Source organism: Copadichromis virginalis, linkage group LG14 (assembly GCF_057382275.1).
Source record: "Copadichromis virginalis isolate Kocher_CV1m ecotype Utaka linkage group LG14, C_Virginalis_male_GT1.1, whole genome shotgun sequence".
Taxonomy (NCBI): Eukaryota; Metazoa; Chordata; class Actinopteri; order Cichliformes; family Cichlidae; genus Copadichromis; species Copadichromis virginalis.
Window position 1 is genome coordinate 20735247 of NC_140631.1, and position 22799 is coordinate 20758045.

The 22799-nt window shown below is 37.8% G+C and overlaps 2 protein-coding genes and 1 long non-coding RNA gene across 5 annotated transcripts; 2 read left to right on the top strand and 1 right to left on the bottom strand.

The window, feature by feature from the left end:
* The first annotated feature begins 24 nt into the window (after positions 1–24).
* On the top strand, positions 25–9158 carry LOC146693887 (uncharacterized). Its single transcript, XM_085429867.1, has 9 exons — positions 25–321; positions 446–541; positions 646–700; positions 918–981; positions 1059–1150; positions 1252–1862; positions 7546–7665; positions 7766–7828; positions 8055–9158. The coding sequence occupies exons 4-6, from the start codon at positions 921–923 to the stop codon at positions 1837–1839; spliced, it is 741 nt and encodes a 246-aa protein (XP_085285993.1). The 5' UTR covers positions 25–321; positions 446–541; positions 646–700; positions 918–920; the 3' UTR covers positions 1840–1862; positions 7546–7665; positions 7766–7828; positions 8055–9158.
* On the bottom strand, positions 9140–22603 carry naalad2 (N-acetylated alpha-linked acidic dipeptidase 2). Its single transcript, XM_085429866.1, has 20 exons — positions 22395–22603; positions 21729–21834; positions 21069–21255; positions 19919–20020; positions 19710–19835; positions 19428–19508; positions 19170–19275; positions 18349–18442; positions 18082–18177; positions 17526–17611; positions 17188–17307; positions 17026–17108; positions 16889–16952; positions 16733–16800; positions 16541–16632; positions 15114–15204; positions 11458–11722; positions 11269–11350; positions 11011–11103; positions 9140–9635 (listed from the first exon to the last, which is right to left on the bottom strand). The coding sequence occupies exons 1-20, from the start codon at positions 22474–22476 to the stop codon at positions 9446–9448; spliced, it is 2214 nt and encodes a 737-aa protein (XP_085285992.1). The 5' UTR covers positions 22477–22603; the 3' UTR covers positions 9140–9445.
* Positions 11716–14805, top strand: LOC146693889 (uncharacterized). 3 transcript variants are annotated; one of them, XR_014914827.1, is made up of 4 exons: positions 11716–12268; positions 12661–12849; positions 13220–13312; positions 13946–14805. It is a non-coding gene; the product is annotated as an uncharacterized LOC146693889 (long non-coding RNA). The 3 variants fall into 3 exon arrangements; XR_014914828.1 differs by having other exon boundaries at positions 12803–12849; XR_014914826.1 differs by having other exon boundaries at positions 11716–12849.
* Positions 22604–22799: the final 196 nt, after the last annotated feature.

Sequence of the window (22799 nt, forward strand, 5' to 3'; positions counted from 1 at the left end):
TTTGTTTGTTGTTCATTTTCAATTTAAAAAAGGAAAATAAAAAGTTTAAAAAATAAATAAATAAATAAATAAAGCAAAATGATGAGAAAATGCCTCCTCCATCCACAGTTAGAGGTATGTAACCCATTTTATTGGTATTAGGTGTTAACATCTCATTTATTTATTTCTGTGTGTGTGTGTGTGTTAAGTGTGTATATTGTTTGTTTGTTTTTTCACATTTCAGGCAGGAGGAAATCTGTGGCTCCCATGGAGTTGAACAAAGGCAATAAAAGGCTCTCTTGTGTTATAAAGCCCCCAGATATGCAAACCAAGAGGGGAAAGGTGAAAGATTTCTTCAACCATTATTCTTTTTTTATTTTTTTATTTTATAATGTAAATTGTTTTAAACATGAGCAAAACTACTCCTCATTTTGTTACAGTACCTTTTGTTTGCTTGTCTTTATAGTTTCTGGAAGGTTCCCGGGCCAACCAGAAGTTCTTTGAGATGATTCAGGATTTCAGAGCGACTTTGGAAATCACACCCTTATCAACTACTGAAACGGTAGGTTTGAACATGGACTTACAATGTTCCATCCAGAAAGTTTTATTGTAGCTTTGCAAACTGTAGCACAGTCATTTCTCTGCACATCTCTTGCCTTTTTTAAGATTGAGCCCCAAAGGATTTGTGTGTGCGTTCGCAAGCGGCCCTTTAACAAGCAGGGTAGGTCAGGAATAATTTGTAGATTCTCTATTCTATCATCTGAATATAAAGGAGTAATTAAGGGAGAGAAAACAGTTGCCATGTTTATACACTAACTCCGATACTCTTGTGTATTGTAGAGATTAATAAAAAGGAGATTGATGTTTTTTTGGGGGGGGGGGGGTTGAAGCACAATTTTGCAAATGTGGAATTTATTCAGTCTTTATTTGTTTTTAAGACAATGGGAGGTGATTTCACAGGGAAGCAGCAGAACAGTGCTAAAGGCATCTACGCATTAGCAGGTAGGACCTTAAATGAAACAACTGGATTTTGTACAAAAAAACAGACTTTGTCATAATTTGAGTCTATTCACTTCTAGCCCAGGATGTTTTTGCCTACCTCCACCACAGGAGGTATGCTAATTTGGATCTCTCTGCCTACGTCAGCTTCTTTGAGATTTACAACGGCAAGGTAGGAAGACGTGAAGGGAACACCCTTCACTCAGAAGATATCTATTGAATCCACGTGTTCAATTAATCCATATAGCAAACTAGACATTTATTTTTATTTAGGTGTATGACCTGTTGCATAAGAAGGCCAAGCTGCGTGCTCCACCTACTGTGGAGTTTGGCATCGAGAGAGCACACCGGGCGTTGGCATCAAGACCCGCCGGAGACAGGCAAGATAAAACGCGATCAATAATAGTCAAATTTCTCCGCTATAGGGTTAAAGAAGAGATCCTACGTAGAGCTTGGGAAAAGAAGAAAGTTTTTCTGAATGGGAAATTAATATTCTTTGACCATGATTACCCTCCAGTAGTACTGCAGAAGAGAAAGGAGTACGTAGAGGCGAAGCGGGTGTTAAAGCAGAAAAATATCCGCTTCCATACTCCGTTCCTGGCAAAACTACGAGTGTTTTATGAGGATGGAACATGTCTGTGTCAGACGGCGGAGGAGGCGACTACAGACATGAAGGACAGAGGGCTTCCAGTTAATGTGACTACATCGAAGGAGAGTCTGGTTGAGCAGCTGTCCCGTACCGCCTGGGAAACAATGAGAGGATCAACTCAGCGAGGGACAGACGACGAGCGAGAGAAAGATATCAGGGCGAGACTGCGAACCTTCAGAAGACAGATCATACCCTCGTCAGAGGAGTTATAAGTACTGTTGGGCTTTAAAATGAGGTAAAAATACGCAGTGTTATATATATTTCAAGATGTTTGTGTGTATATCTCTACCCCAATTGGATGAGATTATATAGATATAAGCGAGGGATGCATAAAGACACACTTTCCGTGTAATGAACAACGACTTTGTTTTCTTCCGCCTCAAGTGCCATGGCGGGGGCCCTCAGCCCATATATGGGAGAGGCTTTCCCTCACAGCTAGACGCTTTTTCTAGCTCTACCCAGGGTCACTTATTAGAGACCCCAGCCTTGGAACCACAGTCTTTTTTTCTGTACTTGTTATTTATGTTTGATATCTTTGTTTGTTTAGGGAGTAGATCTGATAAGTTTCATTTTATTTGTTCCATGGACATACGTTGATTACATATGGCTAGTGATAAAGTAAAATTTCTATCTTTCAATGTTAATGGGCTGTTAAATCCAATTAAACGTACTAAAATCCTAACTAAAGTGAAAGCAGAACAAGCCCATATAGTCTACTTACAGGAGACCCACTTGACAGATAAGGAGCATGTAAAATTAAAGAGAATGGGTTTTACTAATTTGTTTTTTTCTTCATACAAATCAGGACATAGGAGAGGAGTTGCAATCCTTATTTCAAGCAAATTAAACTTTGAAAAAGTATCTGAAATGGGTGATAAAGAGGGCAGATTTATTCTAGTAAAAGGAAAAATAGATGGGAATTTGATCACCCTTTTAAATGTTTATGCCCCGCCAGAGAGTGATATTAGTTTCTTCCAAAGGATTATTAATATTATGGTAACAGAAACAGAAGGCCTTTTGATCTGTGGAGGGGATTTAAATATACACCTACAGCCAAAATTAGACTCGTCTAGCAGGAAAACGTATGATAGGAAATCCCCATATATCAAAGTGAATGCACTTTTTGAGGAGGTAGGATTAATTGACATATGGCGAGACCTTTTTCCTAATAGAAGGGACTATACTTACTACTCTGCTCCACACTCTCTTTATACAAGGATAGATTATTTCATAACATTTAGTAAAGATAAGGATAAAATACATACTTGTGGAATTGGGACGATAGATATAAGTGACCATGCACCAATATACTTATCCATTGATTTTAACCTACGGTTAAAAAATAATACATGGAAATTGAACTCAAGTCTGTTGAATGATTTGCCTTTTAAGGCACAAATTAAATCAGAAATTAGTCTCTTCTTAGAGTTCAACGATACCGGAGAAGTACCACCTCCCATACTATGGGATACTTTGAAGGCGGTACTAAGAGGGAAAATTATAGCAATAACTTCATTTAGGAAAAAAGATAAGAATAGAAAACTAGAGGAGTTGAATAAGAGACTAAAGGAACTAGAAAGAAGACATAAAAGGGACTCAGCACAGGATATATTAAGGGAAATCAAAAACATTAGGAATGAAATTAACAATCTAGCCACACAAGAAATCAAGAAAGATTTAATGTTTTTGAAACAGAGACACTATGAAAGTGGCATTAAATCTACCAAAATATTGGCGTGGAAATTGGAAAAAAAAGACAGCGGAAAATACAATTTATAAAATTAGGGACCTAAGTACAAAAGTGATAAAAAATAAATTAAATGAAATACAGGAAGCCTTTGAAAGATTCTATAAAACCCTATACTCTGAAGCCCCTGGCGGGACTGAAGCTCAGATTGATAGCTTCCTGAACCCTCTAGACTTACCCACTTTAGATGAAGAACAAAATCAAACAATGATAATGAACATAACTGAAGAAGAATTAAAAGCTGCAATTAATAGGCTTAAATTAAGTAAATCACCAGGACCAGATGGTTACACGGCAGAGTGGTATAAAGAATTTAAAAAGGAACTGATACCTGTTTTATTGCCTACATTGAATTGGGTCTTGAAAAAGGCACAAATGCCCCCCAGCTGGAAGGAGGCAATTATCTCAGTTATACCAAAAGAAGGCAAAGATAAAATGGAATGTGGATCTTTCAGGCCAATCTCCGTTCTTAATGTGGACTATAAACTTTTCACATCTATCATGGCCAAACGGCTAGAAGAGTTCCTACCAACATTGATATGTAATGACCAAACTGGTTTCATACATCAACGCCAAACACAGGACAATATACGAAAGACACTACATATTATGGACCATATACAAAAACATAAAATCAAAGCAATTGTGATGAGTGTAGACGCTGAAAAAGCCTTTGATTCCGTCAACTGGAAGTTCCTTTACAGGGTATTATATAAATTTGGCTTTCATGATACGATTATTAAAACTATACAAGCACTATATGATAATCCTACAGCCAGGATTAAAATTAATGGATGCCTATCTAACAGTTTTACCCTAAAAAGGGGCACTAGACAGGGCTGTGCATGGTCACCGTTACTTTTCGCATTATACTTGGAACCACTAGCTCAATTCATTAGGCAAAACGAAGACATTAAGGGAATTTCTATCAAAGGGATGCAATATAAACTGGCTTGCTATGCGGATGACATTTTGGTCTACCTTGGACACCCAACATATTCTTTACCCAAACTGATGCAATCATTTGAACAATACGGCCAATTATCAGGCTATAAAATTAATATAGGTAAAACCCAGCTACTCTCATATAATTATAGCCCACCAGAAGAAATAAAATGTAGTTATCCCCTGGTATGGCAAACGGAGTCTTTTAAATATTTAGGCATAAATTTACCGAAAGATCTTACAAAATTATTTGAACAGAACTACCTACCCTTATACAAAAAAATAAAGGAAGATATAGTAAGATGGAACTTAATTTACGGTGGCCCCTAGAGACAAAGCACGTAGAAACTCCAAAATACTTGCAAAGGTATTCTCAAAGAATACCTGGGCAGGTGGAGGCAACATAGTATTTCTGCTTTTTATAGGATTTGTGCTTAACATAGTATTTCTGCTTTTTATAGGATTTGTGCTTAACATAGTATTTCTGCTTTTTATAGGATTTGTGCTTAACATAGTATTTCTATATATTTCTGCCAGGTCCCCAGGGAGCCAATCCTCTGTGAGGACTCAGACATTCAAATGCACATATCAGGGCCTGCACGGCTTCCCAGCCAGCCAATCATATCTGAGGTCTTCCGTTTCCTCTCTCGTCATATCTCCGCGACTGAGATACAAAGAGAAATGAAAATCGCAGTCAAAGTACACCAAAGTCCGCTGATTCACCCAGTACAAGAACTATGCTTCAATCCACCTAGTTTTTGGGTTACACAACGTTTTGTAACTCCAAAAAACAGCGTTTTTCGCCTCTCACCGCGATCTAATTCTGACTGCTCATTAGTGATGGGTCGTTCGCGAACGAAATGGCTATTAGAGCCGACTCTTTGACGTGAACGACGCGAGCCGGCTCCTTATCGCGAGCCGTCACGTGGGGTTTTTTTTTTTTTTTTTCTCTCAGCCTCTCTCTCGCACTTTTTTTCCGCTTCACTCTGCAAGCGAGCCTTGTGCTTTACGCTGGGCAGAGGGGGGAGGGGCGGTAGTTACACTCAGTAGCACAAGAACAGAGCCAGAGAGAGAGAAAGAGAGGCAGGGACAACAACATTAGAAAGGTATAGTAATCATCCACAACTATTTTCGGTTGCAGATGATAAAGGATTGAGAAAGTTTATTTATGCAGGTCCATATGACAGAGAATATGCATGTTCTTTTAGTTTTCATATTATAATTTATATTTAATTGTGTTGTGGTTTGCAGTGTTTTGTGTTCTTTTCACTTTAAATTTGTGAAAGGAAAAAGCTGAAAATTTAAATAGTTAAAACTTGAAATGTGAATAGTTGATTTTTGTATTATATGATTTATTTATTACATTTTATGTGGAGTGAATAAATAAAAGTATATTTACGGTGGCCCCTAGAGACAAAGCACATACAAACTTCAAATCACGTACGAACTCTGAAGCATGTACAAACTCCAAAACACGTAAAAACACGTACAAACTCCAAAACACGTAAAAACACGTACAAACTCCGAAGCACGTAAAAACTCAGAAGCATATAAAAACTCAGAAGCACATAAAAACTCAAAACACGTACAAAAGACAACAGAAGTGCTCCAGGATGCTGGGCGCAGTGTTGAGCCTTTGTTATCTTGTGGCTACACAAGCCAGCAAGTACCAACGACCGGATTTGGTGTGTGGTAATAACAGGTAAATGAACTTTTTTTTAAATTATTTGAATATATATATGAGTGCCTGTGTATAAATACACAAACAATACACACATGCTTTCAATTGTGTCATTTAAGTGATCTAGTAGCTCTGCTTTGGAAGTTCAGTTCATGCTAGAAATGTGTTTTGGAGTTTGTACGTGTTTTGTCTCTAGGGGCCACCGCATATATTTATATATAAACATATATAAATAAAACCACTTGTTTTTACGTTAGTAATTCCTTTTGTGCATAATTTTATATTATTGTTAATAATAAATTAATTAAAGCAACAAAACAACCTGAAGAGCCGGTTCGGAGCTGAAAGAGCCGGCTCTTTTTAGTGAGCCGAACCGAAAGAGCCGGATCTCTAAAAAGAGCCGGAAATCCCATCACTACTGCTCATTGTCCAATTTTTTCAAAATGCCCGCTCTCTTTCCCAGTGGCGCAGTTGGTAATGACACGGGTCTTCAAACCAAAGGTCGTGGGTTCGATTCCACCTTGTCAACATTTTTTTTCCCTACAAATTAATACACTGTCACAGACCAGTAATTCATATTCATCATTTATTACAATTCTGCAAACTTTTATGATTTTACCAGCTATTCTAATATGGACCTCACATTCTTGTTAACACTCCATGGCACAAATACTCTTCCCTTTAGGCTCTGTGTATGTGTGTGTGTATCAATATTTCTCCCATTTTAAAGTATTACTCCTCCATAATTGTATTTCTGTTAAATCAAAGTACTTTTACTACATCTTAGTACTTCTGCTCAATCATAGTATTTTTGCTAAATCATAGTATTTCTGCTACTTTTTGGTACTTGTGCTAAATACAGTATTTCTGCTAAATCATACTATTTCTACTATATTATATTTTTCTTTCTAAATATAGCATTTCTGCTATATAATTGTATTTCTGCTATGTTATAATATTTGTGCTAAACCAGAGTATTTGTGCTGAAACAGTATTTCTGCCAAATGATCGTATTTCTGTCAAATTATAGTATTTGTGCTAAAACATAGTATTAATTTAAAATTACAATATTCATAGTTCATCACAGTGTCTCTGGTAAATCACAGTATTTCTGCTATCTTGTACTATTTTTCTAAATCATAGTGTTTCCGTAATGTTTAAGTATTTTTGGCTAAATATATTATTTCTGTTATCTTACACTATTTCTCCTAAATTCTTGTATTTTTGAGAAGTTATCATGTTTCTGGTAAGTTACAATATTTCTGCAAAGTTCTGCTATGCTATTGTATTTCTGCCAAGTATTATGTTTCCTCTAAGATATTGCAGTTCTGCTAAATTATTCCATTTTAGCAAACTTCTTTTGCTTCTGCAAAGTTTTTACAATTTCTGCAACTTTTCAGCTTTTTCAGCTAGTTTTTGCAGACAGCTTCAGCTTAAAGCATCCACACTGCATTTTCACAGGAAATGCAAATTTTTCAAGTTAACAAATGTTATAGTTTCCTGATGATGATCATCTTGTCTTTCTCTGACTCTCTCTATCTCCAGGGGACGACGGTGATGCCGTGTAGATTTGACTGGCACCAGACCGGCAGTCAAGTTATCATCTCCATCTATGCAAAGAACTCCTTGCCAGAGCTCAGTTATGTCGAGGCCAACAGCACCACGGTAGAAACCACAAAGACATGTTCTACCTCTCACATATACACCCCATCATATCTCTAATTATGACTAATGTTGGTAATAAGTAATTCTCTGATTGTCCCAGGTGAACATTCATGTAATGTTTGAAGGAGATAAAGAGTTTGAACAGAAGATCATTTTATGGGGGGTAAGTGACCACCTTGTGTTTCATTATAAACTTTGTTTGTGCTTTAATATTAAGCTGTATTGCATGATCACTGTTGATTTTACTTTGACTATTGTTAAATGATTAATATTAATATAGCAGCACATGTTTTTGGAAAGTTACACATTTGGCGCCCTCCAGTGGTAGTAACGATATAAAATAGAATTAAAAACCTAAAAGACGCCATCCCTTTTCTTGATCCTATCAGGCTGTGGAGGTAAAAAAAACAGTGCGGTGAACCTGTTGGCTTCTAAGATGGAGGTGTCTCTTAAGAAGGCTGAACCAATCACATGGGCCCGTCTGGACCTGCCCTCCCTGCCACAGAATCAGGAACAGGAGGACACCAATCACACATAGGACACTCAGAGCTCACTTCCAGCTTGTTCCCCTCTTTAGTCTTTTGTCGCCTGTGTGTCTGTCCTTCCCTTCAGTAGTGTCACTGTGGCAAATCTGATTTCTTTCACTTGACCTCCTTTTAAATCAAATGTTTAATGTCAGACCTTTTATTAAAAGTAAACAGATGAAACCTCAAACCTTGCACTAACACTGGCAATGTACTGTAGCTTTAATCAAGGCTTAAGGGATATAACTGTGGTTAGGCAGCTTATTTATCTAGCCACATGGATGAATCAATTTTAGTCTTAAGTTATCTCTTTGATATTTTTCTCTAATCCCAAAAAGATTGATTCTGTTCATCTGGATTTAGCGTTTTCAGTGGCAGAAACATTTCAAGTCACTTGGATAAGTGACTCGAAACTTATCCAAGTGACTTGATAAGTCACTTATCAAGTCACTTGGATAAGTGACTCAAAATGTTTCTCCCACCGGATTTCCTTACCTGGATGATTGAGCATGCATCAAGACATTTTTCTCTAATGAGTATGTGTTGTTGTCAGCCTCCACAATATGGAATTCATGTGTTATTTCTGTGCATTCTCTTTAGGTGTCCTTATACAAAAATCACACAAAGAAGTCACAAAAGATATTTATGAGTGTAAGAACACCAATGTTGTTTCCAGTTAACACAGTATCAGATTTATTCACCCTAACTGTATGGATTATATTTTATATTATTATTTGTGAAATTATTGTCATATTTTTGCCTTTACACTGTAACTTTTCCTGATTGTCACTTAAGCTTTTTTTTTTTTTTTACAACTGTTCGAATGTCTGGGCTTCATTGCCTCGTAATGTCATCCCTTGTATGTCATAACTTTGACAGCTCAGCGTTTTAAACATAGGATAAATGTTTGACAGTGTTTCCACAACATGAGATCATTTTATCATGCAATAAACTTTGCTGTGTACCTTTCATTTGAGTAAATTTGTCAAAAAAATCTGCGTGCATAACTAAAATCAGTGATCTTTGTGCCCACATGTGAAGAGTTGAGTGGACTTGTAATCACAAATATTATTACAAAACATTAAAAAAACAGAAACCTGAAAAAGTACAAAGATTTCTCAAGCTTTGATGAAGCATTTCACATTGTTCTGCAGGTCTAGGTGTTCTGGAAAACATCCAGATAAACATGGATTCCCATGTGTGTTGAACTGGAGATCTTATAATTGTCAAATTAATTACACATTTTTATATTGTCTTCATGCAGGCGGTGTGAGGGTCATGGCAGCAGCGTGGACAGTGAAAGCTGCTATGCTGATCTGACGCTTGACTTCCTCCCAGGCCTTTGCTGGGTCAGCTGAGTTCTGAATGTCAAATAAAGCATCATAGATCCCAGGGAAAGACTCCCCTGCATATTTATTGTGGCTGCTGGGAGCAAAAATCACATGCCTGAAAATAGAACAGATGAATTAAATGGAAGTGTATCGTTAGGAGAATGCACTCACTGGTATTTCAAGAGAAATACATGTGTGTTATTTTTGAAAAAAAGAAGTTCAAGAGTGGGAACAAGTAAAGAGGACAAGAGTCTTGACATCTACTGCCTCTCACAGTCAGCTGTGTTTTCAAATGTATAAATCTGAGAAGCAGTCATGCATACAGTTTAAAAGGATCAAAATAATATTTAAAATTTGTTTCAGGAGCCAAGAGTCTGAAGGACACTGTAGTTATCGTGTAATTATTAAAATATAATTATGAATGTTTATAAAAAGAGTGACAGCTGTCTGCACGAAAACATCACATGACAGAATTTATAAATACTTCTAAAAAATCTAGAAACTACTACACAGTATTTGTGCCATTTAGCATTTTCTTTTTACTGTTAAATGCACACATAGGATGACTAAACCAAGGTAAACTTGGCTAGTCTTGGGTTTAAAATATCACATTTAGAAAAGAGTGAAATTTTCTAATGTACAGCATAGATACAGAATATATTCAGTGACAAGGACCACAGACGAAGCAGTTTTAAAGATTATCTGTCTTGTGAGGTACCCAGTAGCACAAGTGTTTTATTGGAGACTCATATGACATAGGAGCCCATCCCAAAGTGTACTTTGAGACTGGATCGGTAAACCATAGAGCTGAGCTGCACTATGTTTAAATTCACAGAAATAGAGGGTGAAGTGGACATCCCAGAAAGCCCAATGAGATGCAATGACTGTTACACTTTTCTCATAATAGCTGTTTTCTCAATTTAATGCTTCGTAGTTTCACATGTTATGCCTTGTAAATGTAAACCAAAGAAATAAATCATTCTGTTCTAAGCAGCCACAGTAAGGTGGTGACAACACTAACAAGGCTGCTCAATCTTGAGAAGCTGCAATTTAAAAACGTTGCTACTGCATAGACTACTGCTTTGTGATGTATTAGTTTTAAGAAATCTTCTTTTGGCTGCTCCCTTTAGGGGTGACAACAGCAGATCATCTGCCTCCTTCTGCCTCCATCTCTAGTATCCTCATCTGTCACACCACCTCACTGCATGTCCTCTTTCACTACATGCTTAAATCTTCCCCATCATTCCTCTCCTCCCCAGAGCATTGCCTCCACCTGCCCAGGTATTCTCAAAGAATAATACAATGCTACAGACATGTTTTGCAAAATTTGTGAAATTTAAAAAAAATGAATTAATCTAGATCAATCTTACTGCTCATAATAATGCTAACTCAGTCCATGCTGCTAACTAATGGGCAGTATACTGAGGTGTAGCTGTAAAACAATGCAAAAAAATAGAAAAATGTTTTTTGTGTGTTTGTGAGAAACTAACCTGTAGAAAGGTCTGCCAGGTAAGCCCAGAGGGTCTATAAAGGCTCTCTCCAAGTACATAAGCTGATCATTCATGATTCGTAGCTGAAGAGGACTGCACATACAAAAAAATACTATTACACCTCCATCTGAATTTCACTACATGTCAAGTCTCAAGACACATTTCAAGGACTGTATACAGTAGAAACATGCAGAAAAGTATAGTGAAGCTTTTGATTAAGACGCCTGAAATTTTTAACACGTTAAACACAATTCGTACTCCGCTTTGTTGAGAGTCTGAAGGCGCTCGTGGAAATCCCTGGCTGCAACAGTGAAGTTCTCGACTGCAGAAAAGAGGGAATCTAGAGAAAATAGATACAATTAAAAAGTGTGCACCACATATACTGTGACAGCACTTCTGCAATCTTTGGGTCATGACATTATTGTATTAACAGTGACCATAACTCACCAAATGACACCTTATACGTCTCCATTTCCACTAAGTTCTTCTGGGCCAGCTGTGCTATGCTCTGTGCATATTTCCTCAGTGAATCTGCATACTCATTAACATCCAGAGGGAGCAGCTGGGAGTCAGCCAACAGGAAGATGAGTGCACCTCTCACCTGGGCCACCGCCTGAAGCCTCTTAAACGAGGGGTCGTAGAACTTCTCCACGATCTCGAAGGTTTCATACACACTGTGATAGACTGGATAGCTACTGTAGTGCTCTGTTTTCTGAATAGACACATAAAATACTTCACCATGAGTCCATGCTTGCTCACAGTTACTTTACCTCTACAATAAAGACCCTTCAGTCACCTCTTATTCTCACTAAGATACTCCACCCTTTGGTAAAGCCAAACTTTCAATAACATCGATCTTGAATAAAACACAGTAGATTTACATTGTAGTAGAAAATAAAAATGCAAATATAAAGAACTCTGGATATACAAACGCTTACACTATGAATACAGCAAAAGCACATAGCCATATACACTCAAAAAAGTGAAATTTGGTGGTTATTGCATTTACAACACTCTAACATGTAATTTGAACACAATGAATTTATGTTTCTAAGGTGAACGTAATAAAATCATATAAGATCTACAAGAAATTTACCAACTTAGCGCCTCTTAAATTTATTCTTGTTGATATGACATGATAAAATCTAACAAGAGTGGTTAGCTGCCTTAAAGACTCGCGATATCACAAGATCACGTGAGATTCTAAACAACAAGAGGCAGGAAAGCACATGGTTTGCTTCACGGTCATCTTGGAAAGGTAAGAGTGAATCTATCTTCATCCATCTTGATGAAAATACTTTTTGCACAAAGGTATCATTAGTTTGTCGATTCTTTTCAGTTCTATTTATTCACATTTGTTTTTTTGTTTTTAAAAAAAAAATCTGTTTGTTTATGCCATTCTAGCTAGCTAACACGTTAGTGCAAGAATATAGCACAATGTCATGCTAGCATGATAGCCTAATATGAAAGACTTAGCTACTCCAAATATAGATATTGTTTATAACTTAACCTCTGCACATAAGCTAGTTTGGCTCTACCACAGAGACTGTTGTGATAAATTTACATTTTACGTGTGGGTTGTTGAAATTTGTAAGTTTGTAAGTTGCAACTGATGGACAGTGGTTTATTTAACAATTTATGTGTTTTTAGTACACTGAGGAGGAAAGACAAAACATGAACAGATATGTTTTCCTGTTTTTTAATTTTTTTGAAATTTAATATTTTTCTACTTAATAAACTTGGAGACTTGCAGTTCCCTCCTGTAAAGATAATAAATGTTTAATCTTATCAGGTGGTGAAAGGTCTGGAGAGCTGGCAGGCCAGTTCATCAAATTCATGGTGAGCTAATATTTTTCTTAAAAATTATCACATTCCCATGTTAAAAATGTAATATATTCATTTGTAGGTGACATATAGTTTTGAGACCAAGAAAACATTGCATTCTGATTTTATGTACACATCATCTAAACTTTCTTGAATTGGGGGTATGGCATGATTAAATTAATACACAAATTACAAAACAATATTAAAATGACAGACTTGTCTAAAATGCATAAATACTATTTGAAAAGATTAAGACCGTAAAACAATAGCCTCTGTATTTCTCACAAATTCCTGGTAATTCAACTAAAAGCTCTTTAATCCCACTGCTAGGTCGTTGAGATGGATTTCCGTATATATTTGTTTTTTTCCCCCTCTGTGTATAAAGACTGATGCTGTTGAAATCAGAAGAGAATACATCGCCAAAGGTCTTTGCGTGTACCTGAATGAAGATCCTGAGAAGCTGGTGAAGAATTACCTGGTATGTTAACTTGCCTGTATCCTTAACTAAGGAGATGATCAAAGATAAGCTTGAACTACATACAAAAAGTTTCAGGGGATGGGGTTTTCCTATAAATTACCGGTGGCTGTAAAAAATACCTTTTAAAATAGGAAAAGTAAGAGCTTTAAGTTTCTCACTGGATACTACACACACCATTCTTGAGTGTTTTATACTATCATTATTATAATATCATTATAATAACCTCATTCATACACACATTCATACAAGATTTTTATGTAACATTTACACTTCAATGGATGTATCAGGAGCAACTTGGGGTTCAGTATGTTACCCATTGATAGTTTTAGTATCAGATTAGAGAAGCCAGGGATTAAACCAGTAGACAACTTGCTCTACCTCCTGTGCCACAGTCACCCCTATCACAAGATTTTGAAAGACAGGACATTGTTGAGGTATTGAATGAACTTCTCATGAGTCAGGAAAAATATCGGGCAGTCATTTTTGATTACATTTACATTATTATAAGGCTTGAATGAATAAAGCTTTTAGGTATTTTACATTAATGTAAAACAGATATTTACTTTTAAAACTGTTTGCAATGGACATTAGTGAGAAATCATTATCTTTTTTTTGTTTGTTTTATTGTCACAGGAAGTTGATAAAAAGCATCGCCACTGCCATAGCAGAGACAGTCTTTGGAATCTGTGTCATTCGGTCAGAGGGTGCGGAGCCTGGCGATGACCCTCAGGATGTTGTGATTGTTCTAGAGGGGGTGGAAGTGATGGGTGAGTTGGGCAATGTAGTTTTTGCAGTGACAATGTTGCTTGGTCTGGTCTATTCACTGAACCTGAGCTACCCTCTGGAACTCAGGTACACCTTTGAGGTCCTGCAGAAGATTCTTATGGAATTAGATGCACACGAACTATCCAACAGCACACAAAGTACAGGTTCTCAAAACACTATTTTCTCGTTGAGAAATGTTCCCATTACAACAGCTACACCATGTATCTGGACCATGAACCTAAAATAATTGCAGATATTTTCTTTTTTGAAAGTGCATCTGTTGACCTTCAAAGTAGTTGTATTGGTCATCGAAAAATCACCTGCTTCAGCCATTCATTGTTGTTAAAAAATTGTTTTAACAGGTTAACTTTCCACTTTGTCCACTACTTTTTTTCTGTTATGTAACTTGTACTTGCATTTCATGTATTCTTTATACATTATGTGAAATTTGCTATAAATTCAATAAATTGGAGAAAACAAAAAGATGTGTATGACAAATTTTTATTTACCTTTTAGATGTAATAGTGAAATGTATGTTAACCAGACTCTAGACTTTGTTAAATGCTCCAAAAAATTACTCTTTAAATTAACTTAAAATAATCATGGAAAGAATTTCCACGTGATTAAATTGCTTTCTATTAGCATTAAAGACTTGTGTTGGAATAACTTAATTTGTATGAGTTGGTTCAACTCAATTAACTTAAGCTGGGACCAAATTTAGTAAATTAGTTGGAGAAAACCTACTGAATTGAGTTGGAACAAAACTCTTTAAGTTGGATCAACACTATTAAAATATATTGGATCAAAATGCAGTAAATACGTTGATTCATCAATCTTTAATTAAGTTGATCCAACTTGAGTGCATTAAGTTGGAGTAACAGAATTGCATAATGCTAAAATAAAGCAATTTAATCACGTGGAAATTCTTTCCATGATTTTTTTATGTTCATTTAAAGAGTTATTTTTTTGAGTGTACCTTAATTGTGGTAAAAACAAATAACTATATGGATAAATGTGGGAGTGCAGCATGTCTCACCGTGTTCTTGGTGTATCGAGCTCGGCCTGAAGCAATTCCCAGACGGATAAAATAGGCCTCGAAATCACTGCCTGACCCAAGTTTACTGATCCTACGAAACACCAGGATTGAGCCATATAAATGAAAAATGAGTGAGACGCCTCATATTCAAAATTTAACTTAACCTCCTAAGACCCAAACTCTTCCATGGCATGCATTTTTTTTTTTAATTTGGGCATATTGGGACCCAATGTATGTAAAAACAAAGAATCAGCAGATTTTTTTAACCTGATTTTTGTTTCTAAGAAAAATGAGAGCCACAAATGAGGATATTTGTTTTAAATTTTGATAAAACAGAAGCAGCATAATGTCCTCGTAAATGGATATCAGGCCCTTGTACTGCAAAATTTAGTATTTTGGTCTAGACAACCAAAAATGTGATGTCCACATATGTGGTCCTAGGAGGTTAAAGCTAACTTACAAACACTAAAAGACTAGACTGAATAGATACGGCTTTTAAGTAGAATGCATATGCACTCGTTGGACATTTTATAAGGTACACTTTGCAAAGTACTCAGTTTGACCTTCTGTCTTCAGAAAAAGTTGCTTTCTAACATGGAGTGTTATCTTTCTGGAATCAACCGTCAGAATCCCTTTTTTTATTAGCATGATCAGAAACAATACTCAGGTAGACTGTGGTGTTTAAACGATGCTCTGTTGGTACTGAAGAGCCCAAAGCGAAAAATAATGTCCCCCACATAATTACATCATCACCAGCCTGAAATGTTCACAAAAGGCCAAATCAAGCCATGATTTCATGTTTTTAATACCAACTTCTGACCCTACCATCCATCCAAACAGCTAAATTTAGACTCATCTGACCAGCAAACATTCTTCCAATCTTCTACTGTCCAGTTTTGGTGACCCCATGTTGTTAGCTAACATGACTCACATCTGGTGTGGTCTTCTGCTGCCGTAGACCATCTTCTTTATTAAGAATTCATTTATTGTGAATCTTGTGCATACCTTGGTTGTAAAAAATGGTGCTCTGAGTAACTGTAGCCTTCCTGTCAGCTGGAAGCAGTCATTCGCCTCTGATCCCTGCAATCAACAAGGCACTTTCTCCCAGAGAACTGCTGCCCAGTACATATTTTCTCTTTTTGGGACCATCCTCTGTAAACCCTAGAGATGGTTGTGTGGGAAAATCCCAGTATATCAGCAGTTTCTGAAATACTCAGACCAGCCCATCTGACACCAACAAACACACCACATTCAAAGTTACTTAAGCTTTGGAAGGTTGTCTACATGCCTAAATGCATTTATTTGCTATACCTGTTCTGGCCGGTTAGTGCGTCTTACACAATGTGCCCAAATGGCAACATTTTTTACTGTTGCTTATTAATAATAATGCTTATTATCCTATTTTGTCTAACTTTGTAGCTTTCTACCTGGGTGCATCACGGTCATTTGTCCAGTTGTCCCTCTTATGCCAGCTCTTATACAGAGATACTCCCTCTTCTCCTTCTTCTGGACTGGGTATCTGCTCCAAAACATGAAAACAGATGACCTCAGGGTCGACAGAAGAAGATGCTTGGACAAGCATCATATACTCAGATCTGTGGTAGTTTAAATCTGTCCACCTGCTTCGTGATGTCATACACCAAAGTATGCAGTGATGGAGTGCAGTCAACCCTCAGAGTGTACATACCTGGAGTTTAAAAAGACATTTACACATACAAATAAAACCAGAAACAACCTGGCACTAAGTCATTTTTTCAACAGAAAAGCATTCTCACCCTCTATTGCAGAGTCTGCATTGATGTAGGCCACAGCTCTCTCCTGCAGAAGCCTGGCATTATCCTGACGAGAAGGGTGAAGTGAGATAATTCTGTGTGTTTTAAATATAGTGTGTGTACATTTGCATATACGGTACCTCTGCCCATTCTGTAGATCCCAGCAGTCCAAACTCCTCTGCATCCCAGCTGGCAAATATTATAGTCCTCCTTGGCCTCCAGCCTACACACACAAACAGATGTCAATGAATCCTGAGTATTAATACAGTAATTATTTCATTCACTCACTGGGAAAATCATACCTGTACTTAGCAGCCTGCCAGCACTCCTGACAGTTTCATGGACCACTGCTGCGCCAGACATGGGATCGATTCCTCCAAACACCCAGGCATCGCGGTGCCCTCCGAGAATCACATACCTGTCTACACAAACCCACCAACAGCACATGTAGCAAGAGATGTTAAATAAAAAAGACACTAAGTCACTGTTTTAATGTCTCTGAACAGACAAACAAAAGTCAAGCTGTATTTTCATTCCTATATATCGTACTGTATGCAGACATCGAATTTGTTTGTGTATCCACGCTGCGGTCTGCACGTCAATGCTAATTGTGTGATGCAGAATGAAGGGTTTCTGGTACCTGGCTCCTGAGCTCCTCTAATCTTTCCAATGACGTTGTAGATTCTGGTTACCTGGTTGTTAGTGTGGATGTTCATACGCACCTTCCTGAGAGAGGCAGATTGAGGAATGAGTGATACATGCAAAGGTATTAAGACACAAACAGACCAAAATAATTTAACAGGAAATTACTGGTGCAAAAACCTGGGGATCATGCCTGGGGTATAAGTTTCAACACACACAAAATGCTATTATTTAAGTTTGTTTTATAATGAATGGCCTCAGAACAACTTTAAACTGCAGCTCAAAATTTTGGTCTGCTAGGAACAGCTGATTTGATTTGTTGTGTGCATTTAGTTATGTCTCTCACACACAGGCGGTACAAAGGCCTCCATTGTATTTCAGTTGGCTTGATGCCACTGGGTCACAGAATGTGAACAAGAGCAACAAAAAGAAGAGACAAACACTAAAAACAGACTGGAGACTGGACTGAAGTGGCAGAGGAAGAACAGCCAGCGGGAGAGGAAAGGGGTTTAGTATGAAAATGTGAAGGATTTAAGCTTTAGACAAGAACTTACTGGCTCTTAAATTCATCTGTAAAGCCTGGACCAATCCTATAGGAGACGTTCAGAGCTCCCTTCCAATTGTTGGGTGGAATCTCTCCTCCCATGTTACTGTAACATGAAAAATTATTTACAAATTCACTAGCAATGTCATCCAGGGGCCTCCAGTGAAATGTATCATTTGTTACCTTAAACTCCAGATGGAAGTGAAAGTGAAAACAATGCTCTAATAAATTGGTCATTATTACCAAGTGTTTGAAATGGAAAAAAAAAAATTCATACTTCAGAAGACGAAAAGCGTCGTGGAAGCCAATTGGATGCACAGGGATTTTGGGAAGTCCTACTCCATCCTCTGGGCTGAATCTGTAGGTGTATTCTGCAGGAGAGGAAACTATGTTGTTAGGTAAACTCTATGTAGAATAGTGGTCAGAAGTTTACTTATAGTCTTCATGGGCATAAATATTATGGTAATTTGGGGCTTTGAATGATTTCTTTGAACTGTTAACAAAAAAGAACTATGTGCACAAGTTTTAAAATATCTTGGATTTTTCTAATCTAATCTAATCATAAACTCAAATTATACACATAGGGTCAAAAGTATATATACTGTACATCCCCACTAATATTTGGTTAAATGTTTCTTAGCAAGTTGTTCCTCAACCAGATGCGTTTGGTGGCCATCAACAACTTTCTGGTGTAATTCTGGCTCGATATTGGTTGATTTCTTGGCACAGACTCTGCCTTTAAGCATAGCCCATACAAGAAAAACAACAAATTTAACTGAACTTGATCAGTTCTGATAAGAGAGTGGTCAATTATCCAGTCATAAATATGGCAGAAACTTGTTGATGGCTACCAAAAGTTTCTAGTTAGGGTCCAACTTACGCAACAGTTAATATATTAAATACTTCTGACCCTGTACGTGAAAGTTTGAGTAACTGTGTGAATTAGAGAAAAATTCAAGATCACTTAAAACTTGTATACCTAATTCTTCTTCTTTAAAGTCATTAAAGGTGCTTCAAAGAAATCATTAAAAGCCCCAAATTACTATGACATCCATGCTCATGATGAGAGTACAGACTCTAGCGCATGGCAGCGCCCACCTTTAGCAGGGTACCCTGGTGTGAGCGGGTCTCCTGCTCCATTCAGGTTGAGAACATTTCCTCTCTGAACTCCTCTGCCAGGTAGGTTCCAGCCGTCGGGGTAGGGCTGCAAGTAAACAAATTCTAAAATGCTAATTCTTACATTTTTGTCCTGACGTGCCAGTGGTCAGACTGTGATTTCAAGAAAAGGTTAATCACAAATTAATTGCAGTTGTTTGTAGATATTGTCACTGCATCGTGGCTTTTTAAAATTCCCACCTGGATTCCATCAGCCCAGTAATCTGCTGGGTCTGAGAACATAATGATCCCTTTTGCTCCGGCTAACACGGCGTTCTTCACCTGGCAGACAGACAGGGTGAGAGGCAGAGAGGGAGCTGTGGGTTATTTTGAAGAAAAAGTGTCATGTTTCTTCTCAACCAGTCATCACATAATCAGATGACTGATGTGACGCTGACAGAGTGCATTAATCGCTTAAAGATGAATGAAAATTTAAACATTTTTGGCATATTTTGAAATTTACCAGGAAAACACTTTTCTTACCTTATTGCCTCTGAATATTTTTCCATATCTGACAATGACAATCTTCCCTGTCACATTGATGCCCATCTCCCTTTGTAACTGAGAAAAGTCTTCTGTGCGACCATAGTTGACATACACCAGGTCCCCCTGAAGAGAAACAAAGGAGAAGCAAAGGCCTCGGGTGCCTGTTTTAATATTATAATTGTTCGTGTGTACACATGTTTGTTTACCTCAGGCTGTCCTTTGGCAGAAAAAGCACTGTATGGAGGTACGATGTTGGAAATATCTTCATAACCCTGTGGAACCGGCTCAGCCAAGGAAGTGTTAAAAACCTGAGAGAGTAAAGACAGACGAGGCTGAACTAAACTGGATTAGAACAGCTGAGGAAACTCTTTCCTCGCTTCCATCAGAAGCTGGTCAGCTGTGAACTCAGCTTTGATCTTGTCAAAAAGTAAAAACACACGACAATGGTTGTCTGGACTAGATTGCAAAGCATCTAAAAAAGAGCAGAGTTAACCAACACAGAAGCAGAAGCCTCCCTTTGATGTAAACCATAAGCAAATACACCAACAGCAGAAAATAAAGGATGACAGTATAAACTGGACGCTTTTGGGTCCTTATGTATATAGAGCACAGGACCACACGACTCCTGCTTGTTATGGTGTGAAGCACCTCTGTCGTACAAGCTCAATCTGACTTCCTGAAATAATTTCCAGGCTTCAGACATTTAGCTGCTCTGATTGCTTTTAAACTCCTTAATGCATCCAAACCAGCTGATATACAACAGTGCACCAATACTGTTTTTCTGTGTTGTATCATTATCAGACACTCACAGAGGTTTATCTCACACCGAGACCTTAAAAGGACCTTGGACTCAAACAAGTAAGTCTTGCATTTCTGTGGTGAAGACTATCAGAAGGGTGGGGGAGGAGAGGAGAGGGGGGTTGAAGTAATATGTTACTGTGTGTCTTTTCTACATGCAGTCAGCAACTTTGTTACCTCTCCAGATACAGTGAGAAGTAGTAAGAGGTCTGAACGTTCAAATGCATGGGAAAATCACAAGAGGCTTTTTATTCTTGAGGTGGTGAAATGGATTAGTGTCACTAAATGTGTCCCACTGTGTGAAGTACAAATGAATCCAAAGTGGTTCCACTATCTGAACACAAGACATGAAAATGGTTGTTTTACAGACTATGAAATGAAATGACTATGACTTCCATCCTAATGCTATAAAAACAGAAATATTGCACCAGACACAAGTAGAGGTTTGGGGAGGTATGCATCATATAGAAAGGTTGCACAACAATTTGCATGCTGTCTTTTTGAATCAATGTTGCATCAACATGCACTTTCAGTACACATTTTTCCAGCACACTGTACCTCATTGCCAAGGTGATCAACAATTGAGATGTAATTTGGTTGTGACTCATTGGGATAGGACAAGAGGACATCATATGGCACCATCTCCACTGAGTCTATTCCAAACATCTGCCACTCTTTCATGATCTGCTCCGCATACTTCAGGTTCTGCTCTGTGCCTGCCAGGTGAGGGAGTTGTGTAAATTTCCTGTGGAGAGGATGCTGATGGTTACAGTGGCACTGTTATGTGAAGAATAGCACCTTGAACTGAATACATAAAAAATAAATGTAAAGAAAATTATTACATGCATTCAAGGCTGATACATGATTTCACTTGAACGCAACATGATGCACATGCCCAGATGTTTTCACTCAACTGAAACAGTTCATGTTGCTATAGTTCACCTTCAGGTTCTTTGGATCAAAACTAGACTTCACAATAAAAAACTAAGTATTTAGTAACCAGCATGATTTCAGTACACTTTGCTGGAGTCCTCAGAGGTCTCAACAAACCACCTGGCACACCATGTTAGATTTGGGTGAGTCAGTGGGATGTCAGCGCCATGACTAGCACTGCTGTGTGACTACAAACATTGGAGCAGAGGGGGTCAAAAAGTCAACAGAGACCACTGCAAAACAGATTTACACAACAGATTTAGTATACTGGTGATCACTTTTTACCTGAGATGTTCTCTGATCTTATCTGCCTTCATTTCCTCCAAAAAATCCTTCAGGTAATGGCTGGAATCCGTGTGGTTTTGTGTGTTTGAAGGCTTTGCAAACCAGCCTACACATAGACAAATAGAGCACAAACAAGCATTGAGTGAGTTGTAACGGCATCACTTCTCTTAAGAAGCGAATTGTTACCACACACACTGTTATGTGTTTAAAATTGTTAGTTTAAAGAGGAAATAGAAGGCTATAGATGGACTATACTGGTTGTATTGGTGCTTGACAAAAGGTTGCCAATGTTATATTGTAAGGTTCGTTGGGTTTATGGAGTGAGTGTTAACCTGCTGTGAGCACAAAGACGTGAAATCTGTCAGTATGGTGACACTCAAGCTCTTCAAACTGTGCCATCACGAAGGGCACTAAGTACTTTAACAGTTCACATTAATCATTTTAGACAAATTCACAAAAACAAAACAAAAAAAAGCTTTATCTCCTTAAGCAGTGTATTTATTTAAGTCATTTAATTAACTCTCTCTGGTTTCTTCATTAATACCAGGACAGCTATGCTGTTGTTCCCCCAATAGCATTAGAGACTTCATTAAAAAGGAACAGAAAAGCACGCAGGCAATATCAATCAGTATACAGATAAAGCTAGGGTTGGCTTTACGAGCTTACCTATGCAGAAGCCCAGCACGAACAAAACTGTCACAATCACAATCCACTTGATCCACCGAATCCACCTGCTCTCTTTCCTCATTTTAAAACGGCACGGCTCCAACTTTTCCACACACGGACACAACTGACTCCACAGGGCACGCTTGCAGAGATAGCGATAGAGAGTAATTTGTTTGAGAAGTGCACAGCGGGGGAATGGCAGAGTGAGGTGGAGTGTGATACACAGAGAGGGAGGGAGTGTGGTGGCTGACTGAAAGAGGCGGTGAGTGAAAACTTGGACAGGAATGCAAAGAAGAAACTAGTCATTAATGCTTGGCTTTGCCTGTGAGCTGATTGCTGTGCCGTGCACCTTGGCTGTTCCAGTGCTGACTCAGTTATTACTCAGTATAAAACAAGATAGCCACT

Bases quoted from the DNA above. Each gene is read 5' to 3' on its own strand.
- LOC146693887 (XM_085429867.1), top strand. From the start codon at position 921: ATGGGAGGTGATTTCACAGGGAAGCAGCAGAACAGTGCTAAAGGCATC. The intron at 982-1,058 runs GTAGGACCTTAA...ATTCACTTCTAG, and splicing joins AGGCATCTACGCATTAGCAG to CCCAGGATGTTTTTGCCTAC. The intron at 1,151-1,251 runs GTAGGAAGACGT...ATTTTTATTTAG, and splicing joins TTGAGATTTACAACGGCAAG to GTGTATGACCTGTTGCATAA.
- naalad2 (XM_085429866.1), bottom strand. From the start codon at position 22,476: ATGAGGAAAGAGAGCAGGTGGATTCGGTGGATCAAGTGGATTGTGATT. The intron at 19,509-19,709 runs GTAAGAAAAGTG...TCTGTCTGCCAG, and splicing joins AAATATTCAGAGGCAATAAG to GTGAAGAACGCCGTGTTAGC. The intron at 17,109-17,187 runs GTATGATTTTCC...TTGTGTGTGTAG, and splicing joins TGGCAGGCTGCTAAGTACAG to GCTGGAGGCCAAGGAGGACT.